The 13,668-nt window shown below is 40.6% G+C and overlaps 1 protein-coding gene across 2 annotated transcripts in view; it reads right to left on the minus strand.

Annotated features, from left to right (window-relative positions):
* LAMA4 (laminin subunit alpha 4) overlaps nucleotides 1–13,668 on the minus strand; it is a 177,647-nt gene that overhangs the window by 74,440 nt on the left and 89,539 nt on the right. For both annotated transcript variants that reach the window (XM_056125022.1, XM_056125020.1), the window contains exons 10-12: nucleotides 10,893–11,004; nucleotides 8,056–8,223; nucleotides 25–218 (exon numbers count right to left, since the gene is read on the minus strand). In XM_056125022.1, coding sequence (XP_055980997.1) covers nucleotides 25–218; nucleotides 8,056–8,223; nucleotides 10,893–11,004 — 474 coding nt within the window. The remainder of the gene's footprint in view (nucleotides 1–24; nucleotides 219–8,055; nucleotides 8,224–10,892; nucleotides 11,005–13,668) is intronic.

The following is a 13,668-nucleotide window of genomic DNA, read 5'->3' on the forward strand; positions in this document are numbered from 1 at the left end:
ATTTATAATTATTGTGCACTCTACCTCATGTTCCCGCTGCCTGGCTGTTGTTGCCCTGTTCATATCTTCAGCATCCCTGACACGGTCAAGAGCCTGGTCAAGTGATTCCTGGAGGTCTGAAAACTTAGCATTGTAGTCGTCCAGCTGCTCCAAAACGACCGGAAACAAAGAGCGAGTGTCATTGTGCAGTCTCTGCCAATTTTCAGCCTGGTTTAACACTGGGAAGAAATGAATATAGATTCAGTTTGGCCTCTGTCTCCTTCCATTCTGTCTAGCATTTAGCAGAGTTGGGCTCTGCCTTCTCTAGCAATAGAGATTGAAGCTGCTCATAAAAACAATACCATGTTTTAGATTAAAAGCAAACCAATACTACATTTTAGGGTTTGAGAGAACCTGGAAGCAGTCAGGCAGAAATTAGGTTCTGACTATTTTCCAATTGAGATTATGTTTCATGTAGAAAATATTAACCTTATTAATAACTTTGTTGTATAAAGAGAATTTGGATATACTATAGATTTACTATTACAAAGAACAATGATCTTATCTAACAAATGACATTCACGTTCACTCTTTTTCTGTATTCTCTCCAGATAATTCTTTCCAGTTAACTTCTTTATGTAAAAGCTAAGCTATTGTTTTGCATATAAAGATGCAAAATGGCAATGAATGTGAAATGCATTCATTCTTTTCTCATTTTTAGTGTGGGGGCCACTCCAACTCATGCTCAGAAGCTTCCTGGTTCTCTGAGTGGTGCTGGGGACAAGGGGAGGTTGTCATGTGGTAAAGGAATCAGACCTAGGACCTCACACAGGCAAGGTATGTGCTCCATTAAAAGATATGTGCTCCATCCCTAGCTCACAATATGAATCTTCTTAAATTTTGGAATTTAAATTGGTCTCAATTTTCTATTCAAAGTTATAAAAACTGATTTTGTGACTCATTTTTCCATGTGATAGCAGCCTGTCTTGTTGAGGTTTTGTATTTTCTTTATTCATTGATGAGATCAGAAGATACCAGGTCAGAGGCTGAGTGAAGAAGTGGTTGAAAAAGCATTCACTGAGCGATAGTATAGCAGGGAGGGCGTTTGCCTTGTATGCAGTCGACCCGGGTTCAATCCCCGGCATCACATATGGTCTCCCAAGCAACACCAGAAATAACTCCTGAGTGTAAAGCCAGGAATAACCCCTAAGCATGGCTGGGTGTGACCCAAAAAGAGAAAAAAAATAGAAAAAGCATTCACTTGGTAGGAGGCCTCAGTGAGACATATATTTGCTCCCATTTCTCTCTGGCAGTCTTGTTAAATTGCAAAATAGATGAGGTGCTGGAAGTCTCTGGCTCTGATGTTATTTATAGCTGAAGTCTTTATGACTGTCATCTCAACCTGACTTAGAAATGGAGCCTGAGATTCTTCTTGTCTCCAAGGCTTTGTATGTTTGCTATTATAATATGCCTTAATGTAAAAATAATGTTCCTCTTTAAAGTTAACACTGGTGGTGGGATTGATGATAGAACACTCTATGTAAAAAACTCAATCATGAATAGCTTTGTAAATTACAGTGCTGCTTTAATAAAAAAAAATTTTTTTAAAATGTTCTTGAGTAATTGGCGGAAGTTGAGAGTGACATCTGTGGGACACTGTGCTAATGGAGGTGTTAATAATCCTTTTGTGTTATGGACATCTTTGCCATCTACTGAAGTATTTGCTACCCTTTTAATAATGTTTTAAAATGTACAAAAGGTGATTCAGGGCTGTGGCTCAGTGCACGTGAGCACCTGCCTTACATATGTGAGGCCCTGGGTTTGATCAATCTCTGATACTGCAGAAATAAATTAAAATGTATAAATGAAAATGTGTAGAATTTAAAAAATGAGATCAATATTTTAAAAATAAAAATAACAGTGTATATCAAATAGTCAAATAATAGTGTATATCAATGCATAAAACTATAAGCTTTAGAGGTGAAACTAATACTACATCAAATTACTCTAATTGTAAATTACTGATTAACAAAACTAGTTTTGAATTTTAAAACTTTTTATTTCTTTTTTACTTGGGGGGTGGGGGGCACCGTTGGCAGTGCTTGGGATTTACTTCTGACTGCACTCAGGGATCACTCCTGGTGAGACTCAGGGGAGCATATATGGTGCCAGGTTGACTGTGTGCAATAGCTCACTGTACTATTGCTTCAGCCAAAAGTTATAAACTAATAGCAACCACTGAAATACATGTATATCTGTATATTTTGTATAGATAAAAAGGACACAGGGTCCAAGGAAGTAGTTTGTATAAACACAAGACAGCAGTGGCCTATCTCTCCCGCCGCCTACCTTCGGTAATCTCACGCCCCTTCCTGTAGGGTAACATTGCTTTGTCCTTCCACAAGAAGTTTAGGTTTATCTGGTTACACCCATTAATCTGGTTACACCCATCACAGTGCTCCAGAGGCACTTCCACTTCCATTATGTTTACATGTAAACATGTAAACAGTCTTCCCTATGCTCTCCTTCCCACCCAATTAATCAGCTTTCCCCTTAACTCGACTTTGTTAATCTGTAAAATCAGTTTCCCAGAAATCTATGATTTTATATGTATGAGTGAAATATTGCCTTTCTCCTCTCCTTATGCCTTATGAACAGTTTACTTTAAAGTAATATCCTTTTTGTATAGATATAGGAAGACCGTTAACATTATGCTTTGTAATTTAGGATTTGATTGACCTTGAATATTATTCACTCCCGGGCATCTGCTTTCTCGACTTAAGCCTCAGTTGCCCTTAGTTCCTAACACCCCAAAAGCAGGGTCCCGACGAGGGACTGAATGGACCCAGGGCAAGCGGTGGGCTACCCTGGCAGCGAAATGGGCCAGGCCAAGGTGCCACGATTCTTAACTATAAGTTAAGAGTTTGATCATAGACAAATGCTGTCATGATCCAAAGGTAATGACAAGACTAGGATCCTGCTAGGGGTGGGAAAGACTATCTGGCCTGAGCACCGTAGTCTGAGATCGAGATGGCCCTAGGAGAGCAATTCTATAAGTTTAAGATATTTCTTACTGTATCCACACAAAATGATTTATATTATATTCTTATATGCTTGTCGGACAAGGAGAGGAGAGGCACGCCCATGGGATTATGCTCTAGGGTGGGTCCTCCTGCTGAGGAAGGATCTGTCCTAGGAGCGGTCTTCCCTGAGGCTAAGATTTCTACCCCTATTGATTTCTACCCCTATTGATTGTGACCGCACCTATGTGTAACTGTTTCCCCAATTCCACATGGAGAGAGGATTTAACTAGACTGTAGGAGTGGGCTGGAGGTTCAGAGAGGATCAGAGGAGAGAGGATGAAGGGGGAGGGAGAAGGAGAATGAAGTAGCTGGGGGAGGAAGAATGGGGAGCAGAGACAGAAGAAGGGAGCAGAGAGAGAGAGAAGGAGAGAGGGAGCAGAGACAGATGAAAAGAGAATCAGAATAAACTACGACTAATACCTACCAGTTTGGCCCTCGTTCCTTCCTCTGCCTGACCATCGCCATCGACCTCTCCGGGGTGGGAGAAGGGTGAGACTACCGAACGAGGGCGGCGGGAGAGATAGAGCCACCGCCGCTGTGGGTGCCGTGCCCCCTATTTGTGTGAGATTACACACCTTCCCACACCCCAGGGAGGTGGATGGCAATGGGCAGGCGAAGGAAGAAAACGAGGGCTAGGCTGGTTGGTGTCAGTTGAAGTTTATTCCATTCCCATCTCCATTCTCCTCTGATTCTCCTCCTGCTTCTTCCTCCCCCATGCAACTTCATTCTCCTCCTCAATCCCCCTTCATTCTCCTTCTGGCTCTGGAATCTGGATCCCCTTTCTCCTCCTTCTGGAGTCTGGATTCCCTTCTCTTTCTCCTTCTGCAGTCTGGATTCCTGATTCCCTAGTCCACTCTTATAGTCTAGTTATATCCCCCAGCATTGGGGGGTTGGGGTAACAATTACACATAGGTGTGGTCACAATCAATAGGGGTAGAGTTCTTTCCCTTGGGGAAAACCGCTTCTAGGACAGATTTTCATTAGCAGGTCGACCCACCCTAAAGCAGAATCCCATGGGTGTGTTTCTCTTCTCCTTGTCCAACAAACATATAAGCATTCATAATATTAATCATTTTGTATGGACACAGTAAGAAATACATTAAGCTTATAGAATTGCTCTCCTAGGTCTATCTTGATCTCAAACTATAGTGCTCAGGCCAGATAGTCTTTCCTAACCCTAGCAGGGTTCTAGTCTCGTTGTTACTTTTGGATCATGACAGCATTTGTCTATGATCAAACTCTTAACTTATAGTTAAGAATCGTGGCAATTTGGCCTGGCCCATTTTGACGTCAGGGTAGCTCACAGCTTGCCTTGGGTCCATTCAGTTCCTTGTCGGGACCCTGCTTTTGGGGTGTTAGGAACTAAGGGCAACTGAGGCTTAAGTCGAGAAAGCAGATGCCCGGGAGTGAATAATATTCATAGCCAATTAAATCTTAAGTTACAAAAGCATAATATTAACTGTTTTCCTGTATCTATACAAAAAGGATATTGCTTTAAGTAAACTATTCATAAGACATAAGGAGAGGAGAAAGACAATATTTCACTCATACATATAAAATCATAGATTTCTGAGGAATCTGACCTTACAAGTTAACAGAGTCTGATTAGGGGGAAAAAACTGATTAACTGGTTGGGGAGGAGAGTATAGGGAAGAGTTTACAGATAAACACAATGGAATGGAAGTGCCTAAGGAGCACTGTAATAAACCGGAGTTCCTTGTGGCAAGGCAGGAAGAACAAACCAATGTCATCCTATAGTAGTTCATTATGAGAAAATTTTCCTTGCATGTGTGAGTTCCTGGGTTTGATTCCTGACACAGCCAAATAATCAAATGAAGGTAAAGTTATTTTTTAGGAGATATGGGTCACACCTGGGGGTGTCCAGGAATTTTTCCTGGCTCTACATTCAGGAATCACCCCTGGCAGGGCTCAGGGAGGCCATTTGGGGGGTGCCTGGGATCAAAATTGAATCAGGTGCATGCAAGACAAGTGTACTGCTATAGTACTTCTCCAGTCCTGTCTGCTGTACTACTTCTCGGACCCCCAATAAAAAAGGGACACAAGTTCATTGTAACTTTTCCCATCGAGAGTGTAATCTGTTTCTGACCCTTGAATCTGAGATGATCTTGATAATAAGAATAGATAAGGACATTACTAATCTCCAAGATTGGAACTCAGGTCACCTTGCACTCTCCATTCTCGGAATGCTGCCCCAGTATGAACAAGTCTGCCTTGCCTTGTTGAGGATAAGAAAGAACTCTCATTGAAAGAGCACTACTGGGGGTTTGGTGCCGCTAGCAGGTCAATCTGTACTTGTGAGGTGAGTGCATCAGCAGCCTCATGGTGCCTTCAGACTTCTAGATACCCCAAAATTACTGCTGTGCCTTTGGCCAGACTCCGAAAACTTGGAGCAAAGTTTACCAAGAAAGTAAATGGCCAAACGGCCAAAAGTTAGGTATGTGGGAGACACACCCACAAACCACCTCTGGCTCAGCTATATAATTGGAGGCATGGCCTCTCTGGTTCCTGATTGAACTACTTAACGGCCATGATTCCAGAGACTCAGAAACAAATCTCGAAACCCAATGGCTTTTGGCAGAAATGCATCCGGACCCTGCAGTAGGCTACTGGTGCTGGGCCACACCAGGTGGGAATAGGTTTTGTGCCTTGGTCTGTTCCCCCTGGCGGCCTGGTGGCCGTCATCCTCCAGAAGCCACTGGACAGTCAGGTTTGGGCCCACAGTGATGAGACACTTGGGGCCTCACAGGATGGGGGTGGAGCCGGCCCTTTCCTCCCCATCCCAACAAGACCCCGAGTCGCCACCCACGAACGACCTCTCTGGCTCCTGATCAAGCTACTTAATGGCCATGATCCTAGGGACTCAGGAACAAATCTTGAAACCCAGCAGCTTTTGGCAGAAATGCATCTGGACCGCACAGTAGATTACTGCCGCTGGGCCACCCCAGGGGGGAAAGGGTGCTGCCCCTCCACCTGCTCCCCCTTGGTGGCCTGGTGGCCACCATCTTCCAGAGGCCATTGGACAGTCAGGTTTGGGCCCGCAGTGACGAGACACTTGGGGTCTCATGGGATGGGGGTGGAGCCAGCCCTTTCCTCCCTAGCCCAACAAGACCGTGAGTCACTGCTCACGCACGGCCTCTCTGGCTCCTGATTGAGCTGCTTAATGGCCATGATCCCAAAGACTCAGGAACAGATCTTGGAACCTAGCAGGTTTTGTCAGGAAATCTCTCCATATTTAGTTGTTAAAGTTTTGGAATTTCAAAATTGCACAGCCACTACTGCGACCACGCGACATCATGTATTATTCATGACCAGCAATAGAAAACAAATTGTCTACTGTTGCCTTTTTGACAGATCTGAGTATTGGGGTAAAATCCCAAATAATAATGGGTGTGGTGTCAAAATGTTGAATGTGATCAATGTATAGAGAGAGTGATTTGGAAATCATCTGCTCCACAGGTAGGGGAAGGGTTTGGGATGGGGGTATACTGGGGGTTTTGGTGGTGGATAGTGGGCACTGGCGAAGCTACGGGTGTTTCATTGTATGACCGAGAGTCAAACCCGAAAGCTTTGTAACTGCTGTCACGGTGATTCAATAAAAAAATTATAAAAAATAGGGAAAACAAAAGTAAGGTGGAGTTCATGCAAAATTCAATCAGCCTAATCAGTGGCTGAATAAATAGCAGTACTCCTACATTAAAAAAAAAAAGAAGAAGAAAGAAAGAGCACTCCAGTCATCCTAAGACCCTGGACATGTAAATGTGAATAAGTTCATCACATGAGGAGAGACTACCTGTTTAGACTTAGTCCAAACCATTTAGGCTGTATCTCACCCAAATTGCCAGTTCATGTGACCAATTAATCTGTTGATGAGCAAAGTAACATTTTAAGTGAATACATCTGGGAAAGGGTTGGAGTGATAGCACAGAGGATAGGCCATTTGCCTTGCATGCTGCCAACCCGGGTTCGATTCCTCTGTCCCTCTTGGAGAGCCCCGCAAGCTACTGAGAATATCCCGCCCGCATGGTAGAGCCTGGCAAGCTCCCTGTGGCTTCGATATGCAAAAAACAGTAACAACAAGTCTCATTATGGAGACATTACTGGTGCCTGCTAGAGCAAATCGATGAACAACAGGAGGACAGTGCTACAGTGCTACATCTGGTATAAGTGGTGACAGTTAAGTCATAACCATTACTTGAAAAGTGACAAAGTCATTAGTTCACTAATACAATTATGACTTTTGCTTAACTCATCATTAAAGACTATTGGAGGTTAAGTCCTTAAAAGTCATTCATGAACTTTAGAACATGAGGATTGTTGAATTTTGTAGCTTTACTGTCTACTCACTGGGCTGGAGCGATAGCACAGCGGTAGGGCATTTGCCTTGCATGCAGCCAACATGGCCGACCCGAGTTTGATTCCTCCGCCCCTCTCGGAGAGCCCGGCAAGCTTCCGAGAGTATCTCGCCCGCACGGCAGAGCCTGGCAAGCCACCCGTGATGTATTCGATATGCCAAACACAGTAACAACAAAGTCTCCAATGGAGACGTTACTGGGCCCGCTCGAGCAAATCGATGAACAACGGGAGGGCCTTTACCTTTACCTTTACCTTACTGTCTACTCAATACGATTGCTCTCACTCTCACTGTGATTCTGGGAATTGATTTTCTTGACCTTGCCTTCCATACTTTGTACATTTTAACCAACTTCTTCTCAGGAATAAAAGTTCTACAGATTTCCTTCAGTATTTCTGCTCTGTCTCAAAAGTTTGAGAATGGGTCTTGACCTAAAGATTTTAGTTATATTTTCAACTGTGTCCTGAATGATTTCTTGAGACCATATGAAAATTCTAAATAGGTCTGAATACTGAGAATGTATATTGATCTTGGATCAAATGTCGCCTATGGCTCTTTGTCCCCTCCTAGATTCACAAAGAAACAAACAGTTACTGAACTCTAGGAATTAGAAGCACTTACATTCATGGGCTTCATCTGCCTCCTCATCCACAAGCTCTCGTTGAGTGAGGAATGGTTGACGGTGTCTAATCTCCTCAACCATCTTTTGGGCCAACCCCAGCTTCTCAGAGATTTCCTCAGAGCTAAGTTCCTGCTTTTCTCCATAGTACAACATCTTGCTGTTGATCTCTGAAAGGAAGGATGCGGTGAGAGAAGGAAATGAGAGAATGCAGAGCATGTTGGTGATGTCAGTGAAAACACAGGCAAGTTAGAGTAAAGGGAAGGGCTGATCCTGCAAAAGAGAGAATCATTTGAAGAGAGTAACCTGATATGAAACTGCAGCAAACACTGACGAGCATCACATATTCTAGGAAGCAGTACAGTTTGAGGAAACCGTTCTCCTCAATTTTCTATTTGGTGTCTTTAAAAGACAAACAACCTATTACAAAGGCTGTCCTCACTTCAACTGCAAGTAGCTTCTGTAGTGACTGGAGAACACTAATACTTCACACACACAAATCTGAGGATTTTAATGAAACTTTTGTTTCAGGGCCACATGTGGTGGTTCTAGCTCAAGGGTTATTATTGACTCTATGTTGAGGGATTATTCCTGGTAGGGCTCAAGGGACAATGTGGGTACTGGGAATCGAACCTGGGTCATTTCTTGATCTTGGTCATTTCTTGATCACTTTCATAGTGAGGCGATGGAGATTTGAGAGCTGGCGGGACATCTAAGATTCCAAGAACTTAATAATTCTCTAAAAACTAGTAGATCTGAGAATTTTGTTTCCCTTTTTCTACTACATATGGTTAGATGGAAATTATATAATTGCTACTTTGTCCTACAGCGACTCTGGGAGGAAGCACTTTATCTTCCTGGCATAAATGAAATTGTGTGTCTGTGGTTCACTGTGATCTGTACGGTTGGTCAGACAAGCTGGATAAACAAACACTAGTGCGACATAAATCAAACCAGAATAAGGGCATGTATTTTACATGGGTCCTAGCTAGAAGGTCAGACACAGTTATTTTAGGGATGGTTGAGAATAAGGAATGACACATAATCAGTGTTGCACTACATTCTTGAATTCTGAAAGAAGGGAGATAAGTGGATGGGGGAGGAGCTTTTAATGCTACAAATATTTTTGAGAAACTTACAGAGCAACCAGAGATGCTTAAAATTGTACAGAGAAGTTAACGTTAATTTTTCAAGAGAAATAAAAACACAAACTTCTGAAATAAACCAAACTTGGATACTTTCCCCTTCAGACCTAGCACTTATAATGATGAATTTGTTGCCAACTTTTTTACAGTTATTATATTTACAGTTTGGCCTATGTCTGGTATAGATTAGAAAAAAGGAAATGATAACAATAACATCTTGCCTTTGGTCTTTGGATACTATTCAATTATTTTTGAAAGGTAAAAGCTGAAGGAAATTTTGTTTCCTATTTACATTTCTTTTGAATTTTTTCAACTTTTCCTATTCTTGAAGGTTCAACAGAGATGGTTTAGATTATTTCCAACTGAAACTTTGATGTCACTCAAATGAAAATTTGAGTGACGGCAAAGGCAATTATTTCTTCTGAATGGTTCAATAGGACACTGGCTTATTTGCTGCCTTGAGGGGCATTTATCTCTTAATCAAATTATGTAAACTAATCTAGAATCAATCTGACTTTTTGAAAAAGTCAATAGTTACTATTGACTATATAAATAAAATAAAGTATTTTATTGGGAGATGCAAAAATATGAGAGTGAGCACGTGGGTACGTTTTTGAAATGTATGTCATCTGTTTTTATTGTATATTATAGCTACCAAAGAAAATACAGAAAATGATTAAAGTTAGCTTGATGCATACCTTTGCCTGGAATATGTTCCTATACCTTGGTATAAAGATGTGAATCTCCTACTGTGGCCCCCTTAATTGCCACTGCACCCCAAGATACACTGAAGCTGTCAGCCTTTTAAAATATAGGATAATAAAAATGAAGGCAATACTAAATCTTAGACTGTGACCCAAGAAAATTCTCTTTATTTTTACCACCCGCAAAAGCGCTTGGATTCTGTTAATTAATTGAAGACTGACTTTCAGCATGCTCTTAAGATAGTCTTCAAAAACAAGCAGCCAGCACTTATCACAAGTTTGAGCACAGATACACACTCCTGCGTGAAGGAAGGTAAAACTACCACTAGGTTTTAGGGCAATAAAATCTCAGATGTATCTTCCCTGCTCTTCTTCTGGTGGAGCATGTTGCCTGACTGGTTCTTGAAAAATAACAGTAGGGTTCCTAATATACCTAAGATAATTTACTTAGGAAAACCTATTTATCTGTCTGAAATCAGCATTTTTTCTTAAACTAAAATAGGACTTCTTAAACCTTTTCCACACACACTCCTTTTGGTCCAAAATATTTTATGAGATTGCAGGTATAAAAAATATAGGTCTACAAACCAAACATTCACTGGTAATAAATCATAAAGAAATTTATTTTAAAATACCCCCCCCATTGTTCAGTTAACTGTGGGATCATGACCCACAGTGTAAGACGTTAGGATCTAGATAAATTTGATTCATACCTAACTCAGATAATAAAAAGAGTCTCAGAAAACCCAGAGAAACAAGCTTGAAAGGAAGAGCTCATTAACTTTAAACCTGTAACACCTGTGTCTCAAGATGCCAGACTAGGAAACGGCACATCTCTGCTGAACAGTTGGATAATGTGTGGACTAAAGTATTTAACAACCGTTTCTGGCGTCTAGAAAATACTAACTATGGTCATTGATTTTTTTTATTGTCATTAATAACATAAATATCTGCTTGACTTTAAGCTGCATCAGCAGGGAACATGTTTACCTTGGATTTTGTCTCTCATATTATGGGCTTGCTCTACAAGCTGAGTTGCATGGTTAATAGTATCCATGCTTTCTTTCTGAGTCAGCTGACCCTTTCTTGAGGCTTGAGTTTCCTGTAAAGAATACATATAAATACCAGATTATATTTAAGAGAAGGAAATATTATATATAGATGCATGTGGAGGCATTGTATCCTATAAACATAAATTTCCCTGGCATGCAAAAGTTCTATAGCATATAAAGTGTTCCAGAAATCAGCAAGGCTGATGTAATGATCAGCTTTAGAATTACAGAGTGCTATAAAATCTGCAGCTATTCCTATACATCAGTTATAGTTAAGTCCAAATCAACCACATTTTATATGTAATTTACCCTTTGAATTTTTATTATGCCTCAAGATGCCAGACTAGAAAATTGCCTGTGTCTGCAGATCAGTTTGGCACTGTGTGGGCTGAGGGGCTTATAGGTTCAAAGGGAAAACTGTTGAGAAAGTAGGCAGCCCTGAAATGTTCCATGCATCCTCTGGCTCCTGGGTGGTCCAACCACTGCTAAAATGGAATTACCACAGAGATATAAGGGATTATGTTTGCTAGGCTAAATATTGTTTTCAGTGCTTTATCCCAAACTCCCATCAGTATTGATGGTACTTGTGTACAAATAGCTGCTCAAGTAGATTTGGCTTGGAGTGAATGGAATTCTTCTCCAAGAAGCTGACTCTATGCTCTCATGAGGTCTGGAAGCCACTGTTTCACATTGTTCCCCAGTGTATGGTGAACATGAAATCCCAGTTCAAACATGACTTCTGAAGAAAGGCTGTCTGGGATTGTAGGTGTATTATTTCTGTGTGCCTTTGTAAAGCACAGAAACTGATCTAAAAAGCGGTTCATGACCAGGACACTGGCCTGTATGTGCAGCTCTTGGCCTTAGAAAGATGAACTCCTGACCAACAGTGCTTCAGTCTGGCATTTGGAATGCCCACTTTGCTAAGCTAGTGCCTTTTATTTTTTGATTCATCTTTGTAACAAAATTCTCTAGGATCTGAAAAGCAACATGTACAGAGGGATCTTCTTCACAAAACCTGACAGATCCATTGTATAGATTTCTCTCAGGAGAAGGAGGACACAAACTTCTTTCACCCAGTTCTACCCCAGATGGTTATGCCATGGTTTTATAGAAAATGTTTTTATGCTTCCCAAGCACAACACAAAATAGCAGTATTTAAGGAAGAGAATACAGAAATGGTATACAATATACCAGATGCTTTTTATCAACCCCAATTCTCCTTTATGCCATGCTTTATGCCAGACCAGCAATACCGCCATCAGGTTCTTCCCCAAGCACTGAGTTTTCTGAAAGGACAATGAATTACCCATAATCAATCTTTCTTTTGGCTTCTGCCATGCTTTCCAGAGATAAAACATTTTTGATCACCCTAAAATAAATGATGTAGAAAATAAGATGGATCATATTCTGGATTCCATCCCCTATCTTATTAAAAAAATGAAACAAAACATGTAAGTAAACAAGATAGAGGACAGAATCCAGTGAAAATAAACCCTTGGACTTTGACACAAAATTGGAGGATGCTAGATGGTGGCAGAGGGCCTGGGAACTGGGTCCCAAGTGGAGAACTAGAAATGACATAGGAACAGTGGAGGTCTTTGACATTTGGGTGATAATGGGATGAAGTAACATTTTACACCAACAGGATTAACATTAATGCTATCATAACCTTGTTACTTCAGTATCAATAAAATATTTAAAAAAACTACACAATGAAACATTTAAATGATTTTTAAAAAATTATAGTTGACTTTTATCCTATTAAAATTGATTTATACTTGCAAAGCATAACTCACTTTTTACTTTGGCTTCATACTTCAGGGAGAGTCCTATTTTTATTACTACGCTTATAGAACTCAATTCCTTCAAAAAAAATTTTTTTGAGTGGGTCACACCGGGCAATTCTTAGGGATTACTCCTGGCTCTGCCTGAGGACCACACGGGATGCTGAAGATCAAAGTTGGGTCTGTCACATGCAAGGCAGAGTCCTACCTGTTGTCCTCTTTCCAGCCCCTACAACTCATATCTTGATTTCAAACTTTTCACTGAAGCTATAAAGGCAGGTGGAAGATGTCTTCTATCAAATGAACAGCAGAGGGCGCTTATATTTAATAAAAGACCCACAAAGCCCACCATCTTACTGTTTTTTTTGTTTGTTTTTTTAATTGAGTCACTGTGAGATACACAGTTACAAAGCTGTTTATGATCGGGTTTCAGTCAGACAATGTTCCAATAGCCATCCCTCCACCAGCCATTTCCCACCACTAAAGACTGGGGACATTGGTGGTGGAAAATGTACTCTGGCTGAAGGGATGGGTGTTAGATCATTGTATGACTGTAACAAAATCATGAAAGCTTTGTAACTGTATCTCACAGTAATTCAATAATAAAAAATTAAAAATAAATAAACAAAATGTACAATTATACAATAACTATATATAAAAATATTACGTTATATAAAATACATAAAGTTTTAAATAAATTCTGTTTTTGATTGATTAAAAAAAGAAAAATGTGCAGATTTTTTTTGTTATGTAGTGGATTCTTTTCTCTAACACCATTTAAAATTCAAACAGATTAAGTGAAAATGATCATTAATATACAGGGCACAAATACACTATTGTTTAAGTTGGGATAATTTTGAGAGTAAAAATGGATAATTTTTAAGAATTGTCATGATACCTACCATTTCAGAATCTGCACACTGCTATCTT

Source organism: Sorex fumeus, unplaced genomic scaffold, assembly GCF_029834395.1.
Source record: "Sorex fumeus unplaced genomic scaffold, SorFum_2.1 ptg000054l, whole genome shotgun sequence".
NCBI classification, from domain to species: Eukaryota; Metazoa; Chordata; class Mammalia; order Eulipotyphla; family Soricidae; genus Sorex; species Sorex fumeus.